The sequence below is a fragment of the Cydia strobilella genome, chromosome 10, assembly GCF_947568885.1.
Source record: "Cydia strobilella chromosome 10, ilCydStro3.1, whole genome shotgun sequence".
In the NCBI taxonomy this organism is placed as follows: Eukaryota; Metazoa; Arthropoda; class Insecta; order Lepidoptera; family Tortricidae; genus Cydia; species Cydia strobilella.
Genome location: NC_086050.1, coordinates 19120120 through 19146314, shown reverse-complemented (window position 1 = coordinate 19146314; position 26195 = coordinate 19120120). Strand labels below are relative to the sequence as shown.

The 26195-nt window shown below is 37.7% G+C and overlaps 3 protein-coding genes across 3 annotated transcripts in view; 1 reads left to right on the top strand and 2 right to left on the bottom strand.

The window, feature by feature from the left end:
• The window catches only part of LOC134744700 (superoxide dismutase [Cu-Zn]), a 183509-nt gene that overhangs the window by 13308 nt on the left and 144006 nt on the right, over positions 1–26195 (bottom strand). The gene's annotated exons all lie outside the window — the stretch shown is intronic.
• LOC134745057 (uncharacterized) lies at positions 1990–6826 on the top strand. Its single transcript, XM_063679033.1, has 3 exons — positions 1990–2128; positions 4196–4268; positions 5626–6826. The coding sequence occupies exons 2-3, from the start codon at positions 4196–4198 to the stop codon at positions 6366–6368; spliced, it is 816 nt and encodes a 271-aa protein (XP_063535103.1). The 5' UTR covers positions 1990–2128; the 3' UTR covers positions 6369–6826.
• On the bottom strand, positions 7034–23653 carry LOC134745058 (uncharacterized). The gene is made up of 4 exons (XM_063679034.1): positions 23494–23653; positions 10006–10139; positions 8968–9102; positions 7034–8288 (listed from the first exon to the last, which is right to left on the bottom strand). The coding sequence occupies exons 1-4, from the start codon at positions 23494–23496 to the stop codon at positions 8117–8119; spliced, it is 444 nt and encodes a 147-aa protein (XP_063535104.1). The 5' UTR covers positions 23497–23653; the 3' UTR covers positions 7034–8116.

Below are 26195 nucleotides of genomic sequence, written 5' to 3'. Positions count from 1 at the left end.
GCTGTTTGTTTTTTTTTGCTTATTTAAGTATAAGGTACTGAGATTTGGATTTCCACGTTGAGCCTTATAATCGTAGAGGTTTTTTTGCAACCCTTTGTGGGTTCTTAGCGTGGAAACTCAATTTGACATACAGGTTGAGTATTTAATCGGAGGATCTTTTTAATAAATTCGACCTTTTAGAATCGCGTGGGCCTCGGGCTCCAGGTATTATATTCTTTGCTCCAGAATCTACCACGAAAGATAATAAAGGCGACTACTTAAAAACTTACGTTTTTATGGAAGAATCCGTGAAATGGCGGCTATGATATGATATCCTTTTGAAGAATCACTATATTCACTATATAATAGATACTAAGTAGTAAGTAACTAAGTATACCCACCATTTGCTTTTTCGGAAAGCCATCAACTCTTGTGTTATCTATATCGTGATTCTGAAATCACGAGGGCTATCGATTTAATTAGAAAAAAAATGTCTGCAACAAAATGTCAGTTTTGTGACGCATTTTCACATACATTTTGTATGGATGGCCCGATGGACCGTCTCAAAATACACGTAAATTAAAATCTGTATGAAAAACTGGGGACACTTTTTTTCTCTGCTTCAATCAATAGTCCTCGTGGTTCTAAGTCGAAATAACCCAAAAAAAATAGTTTTTCGAATAAAGTAAATAGTAAACTTTTCTCTGCAAACCCCCAAATACAATTCTCATCTTCGCCAGGGTCTTAGGGGTTACCCCCACTTAGCGTCTCCGAGCGTCGGTGTCTTAGTCAACTCTATGGCTGCTGCTCGACGCAACGTTGGCGCAACTGCGCCGTGACGCCATTTTTCATAGCGCTGACTAGACGCTGACGCTCGGGAGACGCTAGTGTGGGGTACCTCTTAAGATTAAAGAGCGGTAACGCACTGACAATCCCTCTTGTGTTGCGGGAGTCCTTTAGCAACGGTAATTGCTTACCATCAGGCCATTCGTGACTTCGTGTGCTCGTTTGTCTCCTATAATCATAAAAAAAAAGATTGCTAAGGGCCCTAGACAAGGGCGTAGGTGGACAGAAAAAGGTCGTGAAGTTAAAAACAGCTAATATCTCTATTCCGGTATCTGGTATTCTGGTACCGGTAACTGGTACCTGATATCCGGTACCGGTAGCAGCAGGAAACTGAGGAAACAGGACGCGCAGGAGCTTGAACTTGACTTTCCCTCTCGTTGCGTGTGGTGCGGCCTCGTAGCGCGGATTTTCTTTCCGTCATCAATTATTAACTGAGTGCTCTTTCTTGCATTGCAGAAAACATAAAAATTATGTGCCAAAAGTCGAACTCAGGTAGGTACTATTACAAGTACTATATATATTTTTTCAGCAGCAAAAACGGATTATACCTTATGAAGGTTCGGAACCCTCCATTGTGCATGGTTCGCCACGCACTTGGCCGGTGTTAAATAATAATATTCTGTCTTTTCTTGTTAGCATTGAAAATGCTCGTCCGGCAACATACATATTTAGATTTTTCGTGCCGAGAGCAAGACAAGTTTTCAAAAAACTAGAAACTACCCATTCGATGTTTTTACGCAGGAGGAAATTTTCCCCATTACGGAAATTTCCTTTATTTCTTGTAAAAATTTTCGCTTTACGAGAACATTCTAACTTTTCGGAGGCTTCGTAGCTCTATAGTACGTACGTATTTGTTAAGTTCCATGCAATTTAAGTCATTATCAATTGGAATAGAGTTGCTTTGTTTTGTTTCGTTCAATTTCCAAGCAAAGCAAATGTAACTCTTTTTTTCTACACTATAGGCAATTTTACTAGCAAATTTTGGACTTCTTTCTTGTAACATGCCTTCTACCGCGAACGAACATCCGAGTGCAACTTTCCTCCTTCAAATTCGTCGCAACGACGCAGCCTCCGACGAGAGTTTATATAGCGGCCAGCGTATCCAACACACTTTCATTGCTGCCGACTGTACCCCGTATTCCCGTATACATATTACAGCGAACGGACATTCGCCGCAAAACTTTCCTCCTCCAAATTCGTCGCAGCGAGTCAGTCGTTGGCTCAACGAAAGCTTATATAGCGGGCAGCGTATCCAGAGCACTTTCATTGCCGACCGTACCGCGATGCTGTAACCAGAGCCGAGGTAAGCTGACCCTACATATCCTGTTGCTTATAAAGTTATAAACAAACCCCGTTATCAATGTTGCAATTAATTGAAAATCAATTTCTCACCTCAGCAGTCAATTCGTCACCCCAGGGAGAAACAAAGTAGCTTTTTAATTTTGTGAAGGCCATGAGCTGCCACTTCATACTTCAATTACAAATTCGTTTTATATTTATATATGTGTAATTCGAAATACATTTTAACTTTTAATATGTTCTCACTACTGAGGTGAAAAATTATATGTGCAACATGAGAGCAAAGTTATTTTACATCTCGTGTTTTTAAGTCCCTCGCTACGCTCAAGATGCTAACTAAGAATCACTCGCTTCGCTCGTGATTCAATTATAGAATCTTTCGCTTTCTCGGGACTCAAAATAAACACTCGCAAGAAAAACCAACATTCCTCTCTTGTTGCACAAATAACTATTGCTTGGGCGAAGCTGGGCACCAACGGTGAATTTGGTTTTTCTAAATAGAGTATGAATTGCAACATTGATAAAGAGGTTTGCTTATAAAAATCGAGAACGATTTTCGAAAATGTTTATCTGTGTCCTTGTGAATTTAAAAATTAAAATGGAATTTTAATATAAAGGATAAAGGCTTTCTATATTCTTTAAAAATAAGAGAAAGTTCCATTTTATTCACAAGAAATGGCGAAGTAATTTGCTTTCGAGTTGCGTCCTCATGGGGGCTGGTGAAATTGACTTTTAAGTAATCATTCAGAATGATAATTTTAAAATTCGGTATCAAAGTTTGTTTAATCTCATAGTGCCTTGAAACCCTTACAACCCTCTTCTTCCTCGTTTCCTTATGACTGTGTCGCGGCCACATTAATTCCTTTGTGCATCAAAGCTCTCCGTTCTGCACGACTTTCCGCCTTCCTAATACCATTATTAGATCTACACAGGCCCATGCCTGTGTAGATCCCTGCCAGGCCATCTTTATAATGTCTACCCAGCAGGTTGTTGGATGTCCACTACCCCGTCCTCCATCCACCATGCCAACTATAAGGGCCACTCCACACTAGCGTCTCCGGAGCGTCAGCCACGAGTAACTCTATGACTGCTGCTCGAAGCAACCTTGGCGCAACTGCGCAGCGACGCTATTTTCCATAGTAATTCTCTTGAAACAAATTCCAATTTCAAACGGGATTCCTAACGGCAGAGATAGGGAAACTATGTATACCTACGCACACAAGGAAATTCATGTCAGTTATAAATAGAAAATTGATTACTCTCACTTCTTCCGCTTCACTTCTTTGTCTCTTTTTTAGAAAAACTACCACCTCGTTTGCCTCATTAGGGCGTTTATTTAAACCATTGAAATTAGTTCCGATACTATCTTTCCCACGGTTTTTGCGAGCTGATTGGTTTCATATCTATCGTTTGCCGCGGCCGATAAAAAGGTCTTCACTTTCCCACTTTATTATTGTCCATAGCGGTAAACATACATGCAACCTAAACCATCTTTTATACGTACCTATAAGTATTAACTTATTTATTTCTTGTTCTTGTGTAGTAAAGGTACAATCGTCATCAGATCAGCGGTCAAGGTACTCAATAATATCTGAACGTGCACATTAACACCTTGATAATAGAGGCTTTGTTCAGAGGTTTGTGAACCCTCGCTACTCCGATAAGTCCGATATATCAAAAATCGGGTCTATCGCGAATCGTCGTCGCGTGGTATCGGGGAGTGAAACCTGTGTCAAAATGTCGGTAAATATGACGTTTTCAACCAAAAGGTACCACATTGTCGCTTGTCGATAAGGGTGATTTCAAATGGAAACCATATGGAAATAGCGCCTTATTGACAACCGACAATCAGTACCCCTTTGGTTGAGAATGGCACAAATAAATGTAACAAAATAAATTCGTGATAGACCCGATTTTAAATGTGATTTAATATGTGTTCAAAACGCGAAAGTTTTAAATGTTAATTTATCCTTGTAATTTCGTAACATTTCTTGCTATTGTAATTTTGTTAGTACACGGCTCTACTTAGTTCACAATTAATTAAGTTGTAATGATTATTATGATTTTCCAGATGCAGTGGCTAAGCACGATCTGCGTGTTGACCGCGGCGGTGCACGGTGGCGGTGGAGTTACCAAAACACCTGGTAAGTCCACTTGTCTAAAGAATCATCATCATCATCTCAGCCGAAAAATGTCCACTGTTGGACAAAGGTCTCCCCCAAAGATCTCCACAACGAACGGTCATTCGCTGCCCTCAATTGATCACTTCATGATATGGTTAGGGTAGGTTTGCTTAGTTCATAAGCAAGGCCAACCGATCATATCATGAAATGATTGCCACATCATGAAATGATCATTTCCAAGATCTGAACACGACAAATATACATCAAATTGCGTACCTAAGTATATTTTCTATGATGTTAATAATCAGAGGCAAATGGGGACTACGTTTGAACGGAAAAGTGGTCACGTCACTTCGTCACCTTTCATCGTCACTGACCGTATCATATATGGACTTTATCTCTTTGCAATAAGGATTACAAAAGATCAGTTAATTTTGTCAACTCAGCTACATAAACAAATACATAAATGTAGCGATATAATGTTGAAAACGAAAGTATTACGTCTCGAACGCCGAACGGTGATATACTTATTTAATACTGTTATTTGCATATCAATCAGAGACGAGGTAACGGTAAAGACTGACAGTCTTCATGGCATAGTGGATATTATTTGTCCCCGCTCCACGTGACACCGCCCCACGTAGCTGGTACATGAAGCTGAAACAGATGGGAATGATTTATACGAATTACGAATGCCTATTCTTATCTGTGCCCGGCGGGGACAAATGGGAATACACCATTATTGCCACATGGAGCACGATCATTGCTTTTAGTTGCCTTACCAGGCAGCCCGCGCATAAACGTTCAGACCACGTAATTATACCTATAACAATAACAAGGATCTTGACGTTGTATGGAAATTACCATTCTGTAGTTTATCTGTCTCTGATGTCAATATAGAAATTGCGAAACTTGCTTTTTCGCCTCACTCGTAATTCGTAATCATTGTAATCATTTCAGCTCTAAGTTTATTAGTTTTGCCGTTAAGTAGTATAGAAACAGTTTCTGGTGGAATTTAAACTATATAGACGGAATTTTAGCACCGTTGGTCATTGTGATGGATTGTTAGATGGATTGTACAAATCCCGGCAAGACAATTTATTTGTGTGATGAGTACGAATATATTATAGGTACCTACATACCTAGGTATTCTTGTATCTATTATTTATTGTTTAGAGTTTATTGTGAGACTAGATTGTTGTTTTTTTTTTACGATTGCCTCACAATATTTTTTTGATTGACATACATAAATAAATAAGGCCCTAGCTTGCTCAACGGATTTGCTTATGTTATAGTTCTAAACTATTTTCTCTGTTGAAATGAAGCTCCCAATGCATAAATATACATGCAATATATCAAAATCTGAATTCCTTTACAGGTCTGTCACCATTCTGGACGGACGACTACAAAGTTTTCGAACAAATTTACGGAAAGACCTCCGACCGAGAGCTCTTCGGGTCCACCATACCTCCCAACCAGTCCTTTGGGGTCGACTTGAGTCCTTTAAGAAACCAGGCATCAGAGAAAAAGGAACGGTACGTCGACACCGGAGAAGACAGGGACTTGACCCAGCAATCAAGCCTTTATTCTTTCGACAGTTATAATAATCTTTTAACAAAACAGAATATAGAAGCATTCGATCCAAAGCCGACGAAACCATCCTTCAAATTCATTCCTTACAATGATTTCACTCCAATCAGCCAATCTACTGATCCAGCAACGTATAACTATTATAAAACGCTCGAATTGTTAGAGAAGAAAAAGAAAATCGACGCTCTAAAAAATTTAGCAGTCAAAAATTTCGCACAATTCTCGAGCTACGCCACCAGCCCTGAAGACACGGAGGGGTACAAGAGTATCCAGGACATTTTAGACGCTCATGAAGGGAATAAAGGAAATAAGAAAGTGAATAATGAGCATGAGAATTTGTCTAAATATGTGAGCTATGGAGTGTCGAAGAGTCGAAGGAAGAAGCCGGCTTCAAATCCGAGGTTTTTACACAGTAATGATCTTCAGAAACCACGATGTGTGTCAGGACGCTGTCGTCAAAGAAACACCTCGGTTAGAGTCAGAACAGGGCCTGTTTTGAGGAAGATTAAGCATACCATTATTTCTGATTAAATTTTTAAGTCTGAGTAGTCTGAAATGGTATTCGAAACAGATTATTGAGATCACCATTGAAATAAAAATAATACTCGTAATTCACTATAAGTTTTGACCAGAAATATGTATGTAAGAACCCGTTCCCACTTGTCGGATGTCGGGCCCGGATTTTAATTGGATATCCCAGTTGCAGGCAAATCGGTGTCGGGCAAGAGTGAATAGCTTCATATAAAATGTTCTGACACTGGGATATCCGATTAAAATCCGGGTCCGACATCTGACAAGAGAAGTGGGAACGGGCTCTTAAGGTTACATTCGGATGGCGACAGCAGCAGTATTGCTGTTCGTTACTGCTCATATAAAAGAGACTCACAGTAACATTATCCGCGTTAAAACCACCACTGTAGCAGTATTGTTGCAACATTAAGGCTGCTGCGGTCACAGTTCTAATTTAATCTTAATAGCCACCCTACACTAGCGTCTTTTGAACATCTAGTCAGCGCTATGGAAAATAGCGTCGCTGCGCAGTTGCGTCAACGTTGCGTTGAGCAGCAGTAATAGAATTGACTAGATGCCCTAGACGACTAGATGCGAAGTGTGGGGTGGCCCTAATTTGTGCATGCTGCCAGTATTGTTATTTATTATTTAAGGGGTTGTGTTAATTTATTAATTAAAACAAGTACAAGATGTAGAGTAGCTTTAATCGTACTTAATTGTAAATCTTAAAATAAATTATTACCTTTTTGAACCGTAGTTTTCTTTCGAAAGCTGGTTAAAAAGCATTTGTGACGTTTTCAACCAAAAGGTACCACATTGTCGCTTGTTGATAAGGTTGATTTTTAATTGAAGCTATATGGAAATAGCGCCTTACAGACAAGCGACAATAAGTACCCTTTTGGTTGAAAATGGCACATTTTCACTCACAGTTGGCATTGTGTGGTGAATGAGCGCACGGCGTCCTCGTGTGCTCAGACATCAGACAGTACCAGTTTTAAAACAAGCTTTGCATTCATTTTGAAATTATTGGAGTTTATTTGGTACGTGCATGCCGATTATGTATTCTTGTAGTTTTATTTTTATTTTTCTGCCAAACGCATGCTTTTATGACAGAGAAACGCTGTTGCAATGGCCATGCTCACATCTCACACCATGTAGTTTTCGTGCACTAGAATCGAACAATATGTATTAATTTGTATACGGTGTATTAAATAATAACACACCGTATTCAGGGTTGTTTGGTTGCCTAAAAAGGGCATTGATTTAAATTAAAGAACACCCAATTCAGGATGACTCACGTTAGACCGGGCCGTGACCGGGCCGGAGCTTCCGGCGCTTACTTTTCTATGATACAGGTGATCACGTGATGCTTTCCATAGAAAACGAAGCGCCGGAAGCTCCGGCCCGGACTCGGCCCGGTCTAACGTGAGTCATCCTTTAATCAGTAAACAGAATAAAAGAAAAGGGAAGGAAAAGGTATAGTACCAGTGTTGAAATGGAGGTATAATGGCCATTTCATCAGATTTTGAATTTTAATAATAAATACTTCAAACCATCACCGCCGGACAAACGTAGGTATAGGTAACATCATAACTGTAGGTTTTATATGGTTTTTGACATGGTTCTACGAGGTTTGCTGTGGGATCAAGCCATGCTTTGAGCCATGGTTTTTTTCTAGTTTCCTAATACATATATGAAGTCACCTAAGCTTCGGTTGCGTCCGGGTTTGAAAATGGAAGGAAGGAACAGAATCTTGGTTTTCTGCTGTTCTAGTATATGAAGTTCGGGTTAGTCTCACTCTGCCTGGCCGCAGGGTTGGTCAGGCTCTTCCTCTTGTTCTCCTGGATGCTCTGCAGCAGGAATGGCGGCGCCGTGGACTGCCGCTGCTGCCGGTGGTCCAGCTCGCGAGAGAGTTCCTCTACAAACTGCCCACCCGTCTGCCTGGAGGAATACGAGCGTTAATGTATCTATAAGTAATGTCGTGAAGACAATAAGAATGTATTTGGAGTTGTATCATCATTATTGTTCGATTACAGTAATTTGTTATTGATTAATATACATATATATAGTTACAATCTAGAAGGATATAACCAAACGGAGCCGCTACATCTGTAATTTGCTGTACAAAAAAGTCTGCCAATTTTTGCGGGGAAGGGGAACGTCAAATGTATACGTAACGTCAAAATAGCCTTGTTAGATAAACGTAAATCCATATATTGTGTATGACCATTGGCCGACTATTTTCGACAGAGGGGGAAAGCCTGTTAATGGCAACTCCGTTTGGTTATATCCTCGGTTACAATAGTCTGAGTGAACTCTGTGAGAGGTTGATAATGCAGATATATTAGTAGGTACGATACAGTGTGCATTGTAGGTAATTGAAAATCTAAGTTCCTCCGGACTGAAATGTATAAAGACGTAAACGCACGTTGCTAGACAGAATGAAGGCATGTGAACAAACATCAGCTCGTTGGGTGGACATTCGGAAGATTGCGGGTCGATTCTGGATGAGATTAGCTCAGGACCGGGACAAGTGGCGTAGAGAGGACTATGCTCAGCCGTGGGTGATAAAGGGCTGATATGATGATAAATAAAGCACGTCTATAAGTCGACAACGTACCGCTCTGTTCCCCTCTCGGCGCCTTTCTCGACGTCTTCGGGCACGTACATAGAGTAGCCTCGCCGGGACAGCTCCTCATCGGGCGATATCGTTGGGTTCTGGAACGCGTGGTTTTTGTCATCCATCCTGAGTTTCCTATAAAAACAAATAAGTGTTAGTAGGACCTCGAGTCCTTTGAGTGTCTAAATCTGAACTCTATTTACTCGCATTTGCAACTAACGCAGCGTATTACGTAGGCGAACAACACGCGAACGCTAAGCGGCGCGGAGCGGTGTGAATCAATCCTTGGATCCATATAGAAGTGTCCTAGGGCGATCTCGTTGCGAACGCTACCGCCTTGGGCCCGCCGCGCCGCACCGCGTCGCTTCGCTTCGCGTTCACGAGTGTTCGTATATGTAAGACGTAGCGTATATGTATGCCCCTCCCGTGGCTCTTGTGCGCATCTCTGCGCGAGTCGAATCCTTTATTGAGTCTTTTAAGTCTTTCGGATAAAGACGATATCATCATTAGATTACCTATTAGCCCACGTGTTACTGAAAAAACAGATATAAAAATTGCGTAGCGTTCGTTTCAGTTACAAATGTTGATGTTCTGAGGGGTCCAAAGAAACCGTATGCTTGCCACCGCCGCGCCGTAGTTTTAATCCGTGACCCGTGGTCCGTAGAATGCTTCGCGCACAAAATTGATGATAATGCCTGAGTTATAATTATAAACCGAAATAAATAGTAGTAGTAGTAGGTTTATAGTTTAAATAGTAGGGTGTCTACTTAAAAAAAACACAAATTAAAATATTCTCATACTTCTTCTTCTTCTTCTACCTACCTAGCATTATCCCGGCCTTTGCCAGGGTCCGCTTTCCTACTTCCCTTTCTCCACTTTGCTCGATCCTGGGCGTCCACTCGCGTCAGCCCGTTTGCGCTCATATCCGCTTTCACGACATCGAACCGTCGCTTTTATTCTCATACAATTCTCATACAGAGTAATTTAATTTGTTCTTAGAGAATGCCTGAGTTTATAAAAAAGGAATGAGATACTGACTGCACTCTTATAGAAGGAGTCTGTTGCAACTGCCTCTTCAAGGAGTTAAGCTGCAGGAACAGCACGAGGACCAGCACCAGCAGCAGCAGCGATACGCCGCCCAGCACCGACGTAACAATTAACAGGTCCAACTCCTGCAAAAAATACAAAAAAGTTTAAGGCCGTTCCATCGGTTTGCCGCTGTCACTGTCACATTTTGCCAGAAAGAACGGGAAAGATCATACGCGCCAAGTGTCAATTTTGATCGAATTTTGTCGATTTTTATTTATTTTAAAAACGTTACCTTACAATACCGAAATTCAAAAGCTATAAAATTACTATTTAAGTTAAGATTGTTTTTTCTTCTTTTTTTGTTTATAGTATCACATAATAAATAACCGAGTAAAGTAGGATTAAAAGTCCGAGTTAGAGGTTACTTTGGGAATTAATTGTATCGAGCGAAGTGTCATAATTCGTGTATCGGAAGCTATGTTGTTAAAGATAATATAGTCAAGAACTACATATATTTTTTCCACGTCTCCTAATATCAACGCCTCTTAGAAAAACATGATCATATAAGGAGATTTTTCGCCTTCTGGCTTAGGGAACCGCCTTAAATAAGTAACGAAAAACTTAATTTACAACTCATCAGCATGTCACATTAATCATAAAGGCATGCACCTTGAACACAACAACAAGTTCCTTTGATTGATTTTATCTACTAAGTGCATTTACACATTTACTATATTTGATAATCAACATTTTAATGAAATTATCTAGGTCTAATCTAATTCTAATGATCGGCAAAATACCTTTTCACCTCAGCAGCTCGAACAACCCTACTGTCGTCACTCCCTGGAGTGAGGAAAGTGCGACTTTCCTCACTCCAGGGAGTGAAACAATGTAGCTTTTTAATTTAGTAAAGGCCACGAACTTCATACTTTTATTACATTTTTTTATGGTATGGTATGGTATGGTATGGTTTTGGTATGGTATGGTATGGTCTGGTATGGTATGGTATGGTATGGTATGGTATGGTATGGTATGGTCTGGTATGGTATGGTATGGTATGGTATGGTATGGTATGGTATGGTATGGTATGGTATGGTATGGTTTGGTATGGTTTGGTATGGTATGGTATGGTATGGTATGGTATGGTATGGTACGGTATGGTTTTGGTATGGTATGGTATGGTATGGTATGGTATGGTATGGTATGGTATGGTATGGTCTGGTATGGTCTGGTATGGTATGGTATGGTATGGTATGGTATGGTATGGTATGGTATGGTATGGTATGGTTTGGTGTCGTGTCGTGTCGTGTCGTGTGTCGTGTGTCGTGTGTCGTGTGTCGTGTGTCGTGTGTCGTGTGTCGTGTCGTGTCGTGTCGTATCGTGTCGTGTCGTGTCGTATCGTATCGTATCGTATCGTATCGTATCGTATCGTATCGTATGGTATGGTACATATTATAATACTTTTTTTTCTGTTTATTCTGTGTAATTCGAAATACATTTAACCTTTAATATGTTCTCACTACTGAGGTGAAAAATTATGTGTGCAACACGAGAGCAAAGCTATTTTACATCTCGTGTTTTTGAGTCCCTCGCTACGCTCAAGATTCTACTTTAGAATCACTCGCTTCGCTCGTGATTCAATTATAGAATCTTTCGCTTTCTCGGGACTCAAAATAAACACTCGCAAGAAAAACCAACTTGTTGCACAAATAACTAATTTGTGCAATGAGTGATTTCTCATTGTTGGTTTTTGTTGGAACCCAACAACTTTATCTCAAGAACTGAAACGTTACAAAAGAAACGTATTTTTACTGCTCATGGGTGTACTAAGAATGTATGTAGGTACATTAATTGCTCATGCCAATCAAATTAATTGAATAAACTCCTGAATTATAAAATTACATACATATTTTAATCCTTAATTAAACTTAGGTGTCGTAGATTAGGATGGACGTATAGATCCACTGTTAAGAGCCAACAGGAGTGGTCATTTCTCCATACAAACGTACTCGACTGTTTCCTTCCTGGTTTTTGAAGCTAGAGGAATGATTTTTTCAACACAGATTAATATTGTCAATATCTGTGTCGGTGTGTTTTGCTTTTTTTGATATTTTTGTTTTTTAAGGCGCTAGAGCCCTTCAAACATGGCCAAAAATGGCCTCACTGACTATGCCGCAATGAGAGGCGTGGTATTCAAAACTGGTATCAATTAGCCAAAAAATCAAAACAGTCCGACACAGACAATTTCATAATCATTTAGATTTCCAAATTTGGTTACGATTGCTTAAGTTTTGGAGGAGGAAACAGTCGAGTACGAAACCTCGATTTTTGAGATTTTTACGCAGGATTTTTCGCCTAAGCTGCAGTTGTCCTTATCGCACTAATTTTAGGGGCGGGGTCAAGTTTCTAAATACGTACACGGACAGAAAAGTGATGGGAATAGTCGACATTGAAAGTCGATAATCTAGTGATGTGATAAGTTATCGATAAACCATAACAAAGTCGCGATTTGCCTCTTAGTAGGCGAAGTAAGTAAAGTGAGTATGCACTTTGGCCTCAGGGGATATCGTTTAACACTATTTATTATTCCTTGGTTCATACAAAGCTGAGCTGACGCACTAGCTACGAGATTAAGTCCTGGCTACCCCCCAAAAAGGGAGGGGAAAAGTCGGCTTCTGCGGTCCAGTTTGCCTCTATTTCTACCTATCTCTTGATATGAGATCAAATTTGGTATAAATTTTGTGTAAATTAGGGACGAATAATTTATTTTAGAAATAATAGTTTCATATTTTCATACACGTCTGAATATACGAACGAAAAATTAAAACTATATATAATTTTTGGTCACAGATTTGCTCTTTAGAAGCAAATTGTGGTGATTTGCACTAAAAATTAATTACACAATTTAGTTTATTCATTCTTTATTTAGAAAAGTATCAGTTCTAAGTACGTATTATTATATTGCTTTATATTTTACAATTTTCACTATTATTCAAAAATTTATTTTAAACAAAGTATTAATTTTATTAAAACTTTTGTGACGTGATCTCATGAAAGGGGCTCCACGAGGCGAAATACTTTTTACGCCAATTATTTTCTTTTTTTTTTAATTTACAACAAAGACGAAAGTTCGAAAAAAATGTGGTTACTTAATAATTGCCTAACTTGTTGAAAAAATTACTTTACATAATATCAATTTATAACCGTAGTATATTCCATGATATGTTTTAAATACACCATATTATTTCCTAATTTTTAAAAGAATATTCAATACCTTTAAAATAATATCTCTGTCTGTCTGTCAATCTGCCTGTCCGTCTGTCACCAGGCTGTATCTCGTGAACCGTGATAGCTAAAAAGTTGCAATATTTACGGATGATGTATTTCTGTTGCCGCTATAACAACAAATACTAAAAACAGAATAAAATATTTTTTTAAGTGGGGCTCCCAAACAACAAACGGGATTTTTTGCCGTTTTTTGCGTAATGGTACGGAACCGACTCGCACTTGGCCGTTTTTTGTTAATAGCTTTGAACTTTTTTTATGTGGGAATAAACGCTTCGAATACATTTTTCTAGACATCATTCTGAATCCAATGAGGTATCATACGTATTTTTAGGAGTTAGTATCTCTATTAGTGGCAGCCGTACAAGCCCAATTTCAAAGAAAAACCGCAAATCGATGTACAGGTTAGCCGTTTGGCACACGCATACTAAGAGGTCAAAACAAAATTTTTGACCCGCAGTTTCTAAAAAAAATCCCTTAGGAGGGGTATGCTGAAACATTTTTTTTGTATGAAAAAAAAAACATATTTTTTTTCCAAAAACCTATCGTGTGTGGTATCATACGAAAGGGCTTTTTGAGGCGATTCTAAAATTATACCACATCATTACATTTTAGCCATTTTTTTGTTAATTAAAACAAATAGAATTTTCAAAACACACCAAGTTTGGGGTCAAGTTAAAGGGTTAAGTAGAACTGTGTCACTTTGTATTGAAAAAAAAAACTAAATAAATTTTTTATTGCTTTTTTGGGGTTACATATGAGGATATCACGTATCATTTGTACAAAAAAAATCAGCCATATCGTATCTGGAGGAGCCCAAACTTGGTATGTTTTGAAAATTCTTTTTCTTTCAATTTAAGAAAAAACCGGCCAAGTGCGAATCGGAATCGGGCGCCGAGGGTTCCGTACATTACACAATTTAAACAATGTATTTTTATGTGAAACGTGAGTGAAAGGTAAATTGCGGTTTACGATTTATAACGTATTAAAAAAAACTACTAACTAGATCTCGTTCAAACCAGTTCTCGGTAAAAGTTGGCAAGGTAATGTACATCATATATTTTTTCAGTTTTATCATTCTCTTATTTTAGAAGTTAGAGGGGGGGTTACACATTTTACCACTTTGGAAGTGTCTCTCGGTCTCGCGCAAACTATTCAGTTTAGAAAAAAAATATATGAGAAACCTCAATATCATTTTTGAAGACCTATCCATAGATACCACACACGTTAATTGGAGTCCGCACATTGACCATGTATGTAAGAGGCTAAGAGCTGTACTCAGTAACCTGACAATACTTAAAAACAAAATGCCATATAATACACTCCGTCTAATATACATGGCCATGGCTGACTCGGTGATAAACTATGGAATATCTAGCTATGGCAGAACCCACAAAAGTCACCTACAGCGAATATATAGTTTACAGTTAAGAATCTTAAAATCCATTGTACCACTAAAAATCAAATATAAACATAAACATAATTATGATAACTTATTCCAACATTGTAGAATAATGAATGTGTATGATAAAGTGAAACTAGCGATAGTATTAGAATATAGACATAAATTGGAAAGTCTGAATAGGTATGACAGGCCAACTAACCTTAGAGTACTGTTAAATAAAAAATATTTCAATATACCAAGTAGCAACAACTATTATGGGCAAAGAGTCTGGTCGAGTTATTTGCCACACATCTTAAATAGTCTTCCTAGAGATATAATAGATAATTTAGAAGAGGGTAAGCCCCATAAAATTAAAATCATGATAAAAAAACACTGCCTGAATATTTAAGTTAACCTCATAATTTGTTATATATAGCATATTATACCATAGACCATACTTAGCCTAATCTACATATAGTCTTTGTAATCTTTCTTGAAATAAACAGTTTAAATTTTAAAATTTTTTTTTTACGTATGGGTTTGATGAAAAAAAAATTTTTTTGGGTTTCAGTTCTAAGTATGGGGAACCCCTAAAATTTTTTTTTTCCTATTTTTGAGTGAAAATCTTAATGCGGTTCACAGAATACATCTACTTACCAAGTTTCAACAGTTCTTATAGTTTCGGAAAGAAGTGGCTGTGACATACGGACGGACGACAGACAGACAGACATGACGAATCCATAAGGGTTCCGTTTTTTGCCATTTGGCTACGGAACCCTAAAAATGGCTAAAATGCAATGATGTGGTATATTTTCAGAATCGCTTCAAAAAGCCCTTTCGTATGATAGATGAGAAGTATACGATAGGTTTAAAAAAAAAGTTTTTTTTATACAAAAAAAGGTTTCAGCACTCCCCTCCTAAGGGAATTTTTTTTAGGAACTGCGGGTCAAAATTTTTGTTTTGACTAGTATATACGTGTACCAAACGGCTAACCTGTACATCGATTTGCGGTTTTTTTATGCGAACAGCTTACACTATTTTTTTCACCACCTTGAACCTTTTGTAGACTAGACTATTGTCCCAAAATATTGGGCGACGACCGGTCGTCTGGCCTAGGAAGTAGTGACCCTGCCTGTGAAGCCGATGGTCCTGGGTTCGATGATATGATATGATGAGCACAGATATTTGTTCCTGAGTCATGGGTGTTTTCTATTTGTATTTAAGTATTTATACCTATATATTATGTATATCGTTGTCTGAGTACCCATAACACAAGCCTCCTTGGGCTTACCGTGGGACTTAGTCAATCTGTGTAAGAATGTCCTATAATATTGATTTAATATTTATTATTATTTATTTATTTATTGGGTTTCATATTTATTCCGATCAGAATTAGGAGCTCTTCAATTTATACCTATTTTTATCAAAATCTGACACATAAATAAAAAAACGGACCATCAATAAAACTGTATAATTACATCAAAGTAAGAAATATCACATGTCACATGTTTCTTTATTATGATAATTTTATCTAACCTGAGGCTTTCTTTTTTTCTATTCAACGGAGCCGGAGAGCGGCAAATTTGTTTTTCAAGACGCTTGCTCGAAAAGATCTTATTTCATGCAGGTGTACTGAAGGGAAAAGGCCTATATTGTTCCCGCGGGAGTTATAGCTTTCTTTTTTAATTAGGTATGTCACTAATTCATACGAACCAAGTAAGTTATAAGTAAAATACTTTGTTTAAAATCAAGGTATAAGGGAGTTTTACTTTTAAAATACTCACGACTATAATTTAATATTTTTGTTTATCATATTTAAAAATATTTAATTGGATTAATTTAACAGCCGTTATCTTGTATGTTTTTATACAACAATGTTTTCTTGTATGTCCATGTTATGTTATGTTTTTTTACTATTCTGTAACTCGAAATGTTAATTAGATTGCAGGTTGTAGAAGGATATTGAATTTAGTTACTAAAAACGCGAGCGGCGTGAGGCCGGCGAGGAGCGCAAATAACGTGCGCGTCGGTGTGCGTGCACCACACACACTGGGATAGTCCCTCGGTACGCGGTACCGCCCCCGTCAGCGCGACGACGATATTCTCTTTCAAATCTCAAAATTGAGTTTGGTCTCGGCTCCTGTTGGCTCTTAAACAATGAGATTGGGTCTTGGGTCCATTTGTATAATTTTTTTATCCAGAATGGCCTGTTTATATTGCTCTTAAGTGCAAAGATAATGTCGTCATCGCATCGGGTTCCATGAAGTGTGACAAAGTTGATAACGATGAATACTAAGATAATATATTCTTACTTAGTGGAGTTATTTTGTAATTCTTAATAGTTTTTGTTCCAATCAAGACAATAAGTCTATTATTTTCTTATCAGCACTATAATTATCTACAGTTACAAATATTTTGAATATCAATTTTATTTCAAACATAAATATTGACATATCTCACGTTATAATTATGATTATAACTAGTTAGTTTCAGTTTAGTTTTTTTGTCTATTTTTAGTACATATTTTTATCGCCAAATGTACTTTTCTTGTCAGTCTTATTTTGATGCTTATAGAAAGGTATTTGAATTTGTTTTATGCAGTGAGTTATTTATTTATTTATACTTTATTGTACAAAATAAAAAACAAACCATTCTCTACCAGTCAACCATAGGGCTAAATAGATGTAATAAAAACGGTGCAAGAAGAAAAGTAAAAGAATTTAATTTGGAACAAATGCAAACAACTGAAAACATAATAAACACTGCATATACAATACACAAATAAAAATATTATAATATACAGGGTGGAAAAAAAATATGGTCCCTGGAGGGAAAGTGCCTTAAAACCTTAACTCGTTTTACTTGAAGGAAACATTCTTTTGTTTTTAAAAAGAAACGAAACTGCATTCAAAGATTTATTTAAAATTCGCTTGTCTCGCCCGGGAATCGAACCTACTAAAATTTTCAAAAAATAAACACGCTAGATATTTTATTGTACTAGTCGATACAGTTAATGTTAATAATAACATTTCTCCAAGAAACATTAGGTCTTACACTCGTCCATAAAATATCTATAAAATCGAATATTTAGTACTCGAGAATATTTTTAGACAAGCGAACTTGAAAAGAAATATGAAAAATCTTTGAATGCAGTTTTATTTCTTTTTAAAAATAAAAGAATTTTTCACCCTAGGTACAATTAATATACTACTACATACTTCACACATACAAATTAATATATTATGATGGATACTGCTCATACTCTTTTGTTTCAGGAAATGTCTATGCAGCAAGCAACCCTCTTGAAAGTAAATTTTTGGGGCTGGTCTGATGTTGAGAGGGAGCGAATTCCAGAGACGACTCGTCTGGACAGCTAAGTGATTAGTCTTGAAACCAGTATGGTGAACAGGAACTGAAAGTTTGAGAATACGAGAGGTTCGCAGCTCACAGCCTGGGCGAGAGGTGTCAAACAAGAACTTATTCTAAGATATTCTACTAATTTTTGTATTCGTCATGTGTTTGTCTGTGATGGTTATAACAATTATTTGTTTTTAGGTTTTCCTAACCACATCCTCCCAAGAATACCGAACATTCTATTCTCGTGTGAAAGTCAAAAACCGACATTGGCAAATTCACCCTGTGCAAAATTGCAGGGAGTAAAAGCAAGATAGGAAAAAAAAAATTTTCAGGAGTTTTTGTGAATATTTTAAAATACAGCTAAGTGAGCGAGTCTTGACTAGTGTTGTGTTGTTTGTATATCCGTGAGATTAGCCTGGAATTCGGATGGCGGTGATAAGATGATAAGAGATAACAGACGCGATATCTGGAGCATTCTACGATGTTGTGTATTAGGTACAGTTACCAATATTAATCGGCAAAACTAGCTTTAGTATACACTAGCGACCCGCCCCGGCTTCGCACGGTGATGTATTATACATATAAACCTTCCTCTTGAATCACTCTATCTATTAAAAAATACCACATCAAAATCCGTTGCGTAGTTTTAAAAATCAAAGCATACATAGGGACAGACAGACAGCAGGAAGCGACTTTGTTTTATACTATGTAACTAAAAATGGAAATGGAAAAGTTTATGGTATAAATTTAAAAATAATATATTTACAACACATGCAACTATTCAATAAAGACGCGATATCGGCCTAGAAAAAGAACTTAGAGGAAAGGTAAGCGTAGGTATTTCCATTATTTCTATGTTTACGCACATTTGGAATAAATGATGTTTATTAGTTTCTAAGATTAAAATTATTCCATTTATGGCATGTAAGGTCTATCATCTTTGAATCTATTAAGGGTTTTAGTAGCCTGATAATAAATGATACCTATTTGATTTTTATTTAAACAAACGCCTTTCTTTTTATGCGAGCAATGTCTATGAAACTAACAATTGTGTGTTAATGAATAATGATACATTATGTCAAATTCGACTAAATATTTTATTTATCCTCGTGTGTTGGCAAGTCCAACAGAACATACTCGTAATATAAAGTATTAACTCCTTTTTACACTCTGTTATTTTACTTTTTCTGTTTCCATGTAAACGGATAACAATTAGAATCTATCCTTCACATTCACCTTACAGCTGCCGTGTCAGACGTATCTCTGCTATCTCAAAAAACATAGTTTTGAGTAAATCGACTTTAAAGTTTTTGGTGAGCGTGAAAACTAATAAACTCATATATTTCGTGAGTTTATTGAGTTCAGTCATTTTTGATATGTGTTTTGTGTTTCAATAGATGTGAAGAATAATATTTCTTTACTTTTTTTTTGTAAAAGTACATAGTTTTTGAAATAAACGCATAAACATAGTTTGGCGTAACCACTGTTTCATACATTTGGTGGTTGCGCGTAACTATGTTAACTTAAAGTTAGACGAGTTCGTTGTATGAGCGCTCATACTATTTCGCGTGGCCACGGCTCGCGGGCTTATTGCGGTTTTCGTTTATCTAAAGTTAGAAGACTACATTGTATCAACTTCTAGTAAAACGTGTAACCAGGGCATGGGGAATATTGAGGTGGTCACGCGTAGTTCTTTTATCTTAAGTTGTAAGAGTTCGTTGTATTAGTGCTCCTAGTAAAACGCGTAACCAGACTACACAAGATAATCCATTTTATATTGTGCTAACTCACATTACATACAAGGAGCCCGATTTCCATCAGTCCTTACATCATTGGTTATAAAGTAGATCAATCGTATGGTGGAAAGAGCCTTATGTTTAATAGCGTTTGTATGTATTGCATGTATGTATGTATGTATGTATGTATGTATGTCTGTATGTATGTATGTGTGTGTGTGTGTGTGTGTGTGTTTGTTTGTATGTACTTTATTTAATATTTAATCCCAGTAAGTGTAAAAGGCGGAATTAACGGCAGAAGGTCAGTTACTCCAAAATTTTTAACCGCCTTAAAAAAAAGGTTCTCAGTTTGACTCGTATGTTTGTCCGAGATTATCTCGCGTTTGGCTGAACCGAGTTTGATGCGGTATTCAGAAAAATGTTTGTTACATTTTGGAGAAGGTTTTAGTGTACATAGATCTGAGCTGATGCTGAACCCTGGCTGTACCTAGTGGAACTCAGGTTTGGTGCAACATAGGCACACGCTGTTTTGGTCATCCAACACGTCTTAATGAGTAGTTGGGGGAGCAGTACCCAAGATAAAGCTGATGCTGAACTCTGGCTGTAACTAGTGGAACTCAGGTTTGGTGCAACGTAGACAAACGCTGTTTTGGTCATCCGACACGCCTTGATGAGCACTTGGGAGAGCAGTACCCAAGATAGAGCTGATGCTGAACCCCGGCTGTACCTAGTGGAACTCAGGTTTGGTGTAACATAGGCACACGCTGTTTTGGTCATCTAACACGTCTTAATGAGCAACTGGGAGAGCAGTACCTAAGATAGAGCTGATGCTGAACCCTGGCTGTACCTAGTGGAACTCAGGTTTGGTGCAATGTAGGCAAACGCTGTTTTGGTCATCCGACACGCCTTGATGAGCACTTGGGAGAGCAGTACCCAAGATAGAGCTGATGCTGAACCCCGGCTGTACCTATTGCAACTCAGGTTTGGTGTAACATAGGCAAACGCTGTTTTTGGTCATCCGACACGCCTTGATGAGCACTTGGGAGAGCTGTACCTAATAGTGGAACTTAGGTTTGGTGCAACGTAGGCAAACGCTGTTTTGGTCATCCGACACGCCTTGATGAGCACTTGGGAGAGCAGTACCCAAGATAGAGCTGATGCTGAACCCCGGCTGTACCTAGTGGAACTCAGGTTTAGTGTAACATAGGCACACGCTGTTTTGGTCATCCAACACGTCTTAATGAGCACTTGGGAGAGCAGTACCCAAGATAAAGCTGATACTGAACCCTGGTAGTACCTAGTGGAACTCAGGTTTGGTGCAACGTAGGCAAACGCTGTTTTGGTCATCCGACACGCCTTGATGAGAGCAGTACCCAAGATAGAGCTGATGATGAACCCCGGCTGTACCTAGTGGAACTCAGGTTTTGGTTCAGGTTTGGTGTAAATTTATTGTGGGTATTAGAAGATATATAGTAAAAATATTAAGGTCAGTTACTCCAAAAATTTTATTCAGAATCAGAATCATTAACTATACGTTTCTATGTATTTCAAAATAAGACACTCCAGCGATCCAAATATATGTTTAAACTAATATTTTGCCTCTACTGACACTGTTTGAAACTTTTTCTTGCTTTTAGTAATAAAAATGAAAAGAAGAGTAAAAAAATATGTTTTATAAATTATGTTCATAACTTTACTTACTTTTTATGCATTTATTATCTTTTATTATCTTCTACAGAAGAAAGAAACTACTACAGAAGTATGTAACAAGATAGTACTCGTGCATTACTTATATTATATTGTCAGTTATTTCAATTAATTTTGTGTTTGTCATTTTTTATTTTTTATTTACGTTAAGATTTTTGTAAGTAGGTACCTGTCGGGGCTTCTAACCTCCGTGGCGACCTGACATAGACCGACTGACTGACTGGCTGACTGACATACATATTTGGAATATTGGAACATTTGGAACGACCGACATTTAAATTCAAAATTAGACATGACAATCACAAGACCAGTTGACGACTAGTTCATGACAGACAGCGGACGACGATAAACAGTTCAGTACCTATGTAGGTTATCTTAAGATTTAAAAAAAAAAAACGAAATAGTTGAGTTTTTCACAGGGTTTTCAGCAATGATTACAAAGTGAGATTAGCTAAGATAATTAGTCGCACAACCTTTGTTTTCTTCCACATTTCTATCACTAACATTCGTAACAAGGCTTTACTTCGTAAAAAACTAATTTCAAAGACTAATTTATCATATTTTGAACAAACAACATAAAAAAACACCGGAACGCTAACTTAACCGGGTCAATATTACGTACGTAATGAAATGTAAATGTGACGTTTTCAATCAAAAGGTACCACATTGTCGCTTACTATAAGGACGAAAATTGCTTGTATCTTTATACGAAAAACCTTTCAGAATGTCCTTATGATAAGCGACAATGTGGTACCTTTTGTTTGAAAACGACACAAATAAACAAATACACGTGGCAAGGAGCGACGAGCCGCTCCCTCCGCGCCCCGCCCCCCGCCTCACCGCGAGCCGCCTATCGCCGTACTACCTGCGTGTGGTTACGCGAAACTATGATAACTCGAGATAGTAGATATCCAGTTTGCCGTAAAAAAACTGCGAAGAGTTACGCATAATTATTCTAACTTGAGTTAGAAGAGATACGCATAACTCAATGTCCAAAAATTCGAAAACGTCTATCTTAAAACATGAAATATCTCAGTAACTAAAGACATTTTTTGAAATTTTGTTTAAGTATTATATAAAGCATAGTGTCTAGTTTCATTTTGCACTGGTTAGGCGTATCTCTGCTATCTAAAGATAGCAGAGAGTGCTTAAAATATTGTGCTTTAAATATATTATAATAAATTGTGACCATCAAGACGGGCTTTCCTTCCTCGCCTTACTGAACCAGCCATTCCACCTCACCGCTGAACACTACTTTATTAATTCGTGGCTGAACACTCATGTGCTCATGTAAAAGTAGGCACCTAATTCTATGACGACATATTTATAACATTAGGTTATTGCTAACCTATTTAATACACAACAAAATGGCGTAGAAAATGAGTAACAGTAAAATTAAAATAGGTATATAATTAAGAAATCATTTGTGTTTTTATTTTACGGCTGCGTTTTACTGAGGCGGAGATGAACGGAGATGAAAGGAGACGTGCGGGAATAAAATGAACCAATATTAGTTTGTACATACATACATATAATCACGCCTATTTCCCGGAGGGGTAGGCAGAGACCACGGATTTCCACTTGCTACGATCCTGTACATACCTCTTTCGCTTCCTTCACTTTCATAACATTCCTCATACACGGTCGCCGGTTTAGGGTGCTCTTGACCTGGCCTTTCTTCAGGATTTTCCCGATCTGATCAGAGAAAGTCCGCCGAGGTCTGCCCCTTACAACTCCCGTTTCTACCGATTCTATTAGTTTGTAATCCTGGATTAATCCAGCAGTGCGGAGAAGAGATGTGGATTACAAATTACAATACACGCTATTGGTTGATTCCCACAAGTTTCCTCTCATCTCCACTTCACTGGAAAGGCAACGTTATACCTACTCTTAAAAATATTAAGAGGTTCTGACCAAGCAACATATTCCTCATTTATTAAATACCAATAAATCACTTGGAAGTTTCTATATCGAAAATATCAAATTGAGGTAGGTTTTAGGTTAAGTATTAATGAATAAAAAACTTACCATAGTTTAAAGCGGCATGATGCGTGTCGAGCCAAGGAACACTAATCACTGACTGTCTTATCATTTGTCACTTATCACTTGATAACAATAACGATATCACACCATCTGACAACTTATTATCTTTGAAACACTCCACAGCCATACATTTACTAATACACGTCTATTGTGTACCCACATTACTAAAAAATAAAATTACTACAATTATGTACAAAAATGTGGGTAATAATATTTAAATATTGCAAAAATGGAAATTTTGGACAGTATAGGGTAATTCCGGGGTAGATGGCTATAAAGGGGCCCACTGACTATCAGTCCGCCGGACGATATAGGCCTGTCAGTTAGAACCAAAATTTGACAGTTCCGAACAACTGGCAGCAGCGCTGCCAGTGTTGCCAACTTGGCATAATTGGTGCCAGATATGGCATAATTTCACACTCTTGAATCGAAAATTTCCATTTAGCATCTGGCATCTTTTTTAGCATAATTTAGTGAATTAAGTGATAATGTCCCTAAGCCAAGTTTGAAACCTACTTGGCAGTGATAGACAATCCATGGCACAACCGTCAAAGGAAACTTTATACATACGAGGAATTATAATAAGCCGTAACAGACTACCGCACCGCACCGCGACCTTTTTTTCATACGCGTTACCAATTAAATTGTCAATCAGATTGTGCGAAAAATACCCAATAATCTTTTTGTGTTATCTATGGTATAGTCAATGTCAATGTCATGTCATATGTCATCATGAAGTTATTAAAATCTAAATCCGTGTATGTCATAATGGCCGGTTTTTAGTTACCTATAATATTTTAGCATCTTTTTTAGCACATTTCAAAATTATTTAGCATATTTCTGGCATAATTTAGACATAAGTCTGGCATTTTTTCAAATTCCGTGTTGGCAACACTGACTGGCAGGCCGATATCGTCCGGCGGACTGATAGTCAGTGGGCCCCTTAAGGGCGAGATAGCCCATCAAAATATAACTGTCTTTTATAAACTAAAAATAGACGTCATATATAAGTCGTAGGTCACGCCAGGCCGGCTTGGTCACTTTTTAGGGTTCCGTACCCAAAGGGTAAAAACGGGACCTATTACTAAGACTCCGCTGTCAGTCTGTCCGTCTGTCTGTCTGTCACCAGGCTGTATCTCATGAACCGTGATAGCTAGACAGTTAAAATTTTCACAGATGATGTAAGTATTTCTGTCGCCGCTATAAAAACAAATACTAAAAAGTACAGAACCCTCGGTGGGCAAGTCCGACTCGCACTTGGCCGGTTTTCTTATGTATATGGTGGAGGGTAGAATAAGTTTCCTGCCAACAAACTATAAGATAAGTAGCAATAAGCAATGTACAGAACTTTTTAATATTAAATAAATAAATAAAAAAGTATCGAAGAAAACACAAGCAGCGACACAGCTCACAACTTTACTGTGAACATAGCCAGATACATCGTAATGACTAATGATCATACAGGATGACTTTTTATACGTCCAACATAAGTTTTTCTAGCTCAGTCGATTTCTTAACTACCGTGACTTTCATACAAATCAGCAAATCACATGTGACTTACTCGAATATTTAACCTGACACTTGATCACTATAACAATTCAACAGAAAGCAATTTCAGCAACTTATTATCTTATTTCTATAAATTATTTTCATTACAACCTTACGCAATTACGTTAAGGTTGAAATTCCTGTGTTCCCGCAATAATTATACACCGTTGCCATAGTTACCAATCCGAGTAGTCAATTGTTCCTAAATGTCATTTGACTTTGTCAGTGCAATTGGACAAAGTTACATTTGCCGTCATCAGTTTCGCTACTGTCTATTCTTAGCTTAGAAAAATCACGTGACTGCACTAGTTTAGGATTTGCTCACCCGCAAAATCAAATTTGTCTTTTAGTTTATTTGTTCTTTAAACAAACGCTTTTGAACCATGAACTATTGACTTAAGGCAAATTACTTGGAACTTTAATTGAAGTATTTACACCTTTTCAAATCAGTGGGCGGGTGATTTTGACGAGTTACGAAATTTAAAGTTACGTTGCAATGACATTGATTTAAATCGTTTGAAATGAGTCTAAAGGTAGTTAAGATTCTTTGTTCAAAGGTCATGATCTATTGTTGCCATTAAATTTAATTTAAATATATTAATAACGGGTCACTCACGTGTTTTAAGTCGAAAACGCTCGACATGTTTCACTCCGTACCGAGGAGCGTCATCAGGAGCTTGCGTCGACGGTGACGGACCGGCGCAGACACCGTCACCGTCGACGCAAGCTCCTGATGACGCTCCTCGGTCTCGGTACGGAGTGAAACATGTCGAGCGTTTTCGACTTAAAACACGTGTGTGACCCGTTATTAATATATTTAATATGTCTGTGTCTCACAAAAATTTTGTTATATTTAATTAATTTGGAATAGATGCCGTTTTCACCAGAAGAGTCGCTTACAAAGGCTACAGTTTTGTTTTTTCCGAGAATGCTAGGAAATAGTACGAGTTTTTGTTTGATATTGACCCTGTAATATTTTAGAAGCCAATACATGGAATATGATCAGACTAAAAATCTACTTCCTGTAATTTTTACCCGACTGCACCAGGTTTATCGCGAGTCACGAAACATTTAGTCATTTTGAAAAAGTAAAAAAATAATACAAATAAAAAATATATTCGCATGAGCAAGTCAAATGC

Coding starts and splice junctions, on each gene's coding strand:
- LOC134745057 (XM_063679033.1), top strand. CDS start 4,196: ATGCAGTGGCTAAGCACGATCTGCGTGTTGACCGCGGCGGTGCACGGT. Junction 4,269..5,625: donor TGGAGTTACCAAAACACCTG/GTAAGTCCACTT, acceptor ATTCCTTTACAG/GTCTGTCACCATTCTGGACG.
- LOC134745058 (XM_063679034.1), bottom strand. Junction 9,103..10,005: donor ACTCCTTCTATAAGAGTGCA/GTCAGTATCTCA, acceptor TTGTTTTTATAG/GAAACTCAGGATGGATGACA. Junction 8,289..8,967: donor GCCGAGAGGGGAACAGAGCG/GTACGTTGTCGA, acceptor GTATTCCTCCAG/GCAGACGGGTGGGCAGTTTG.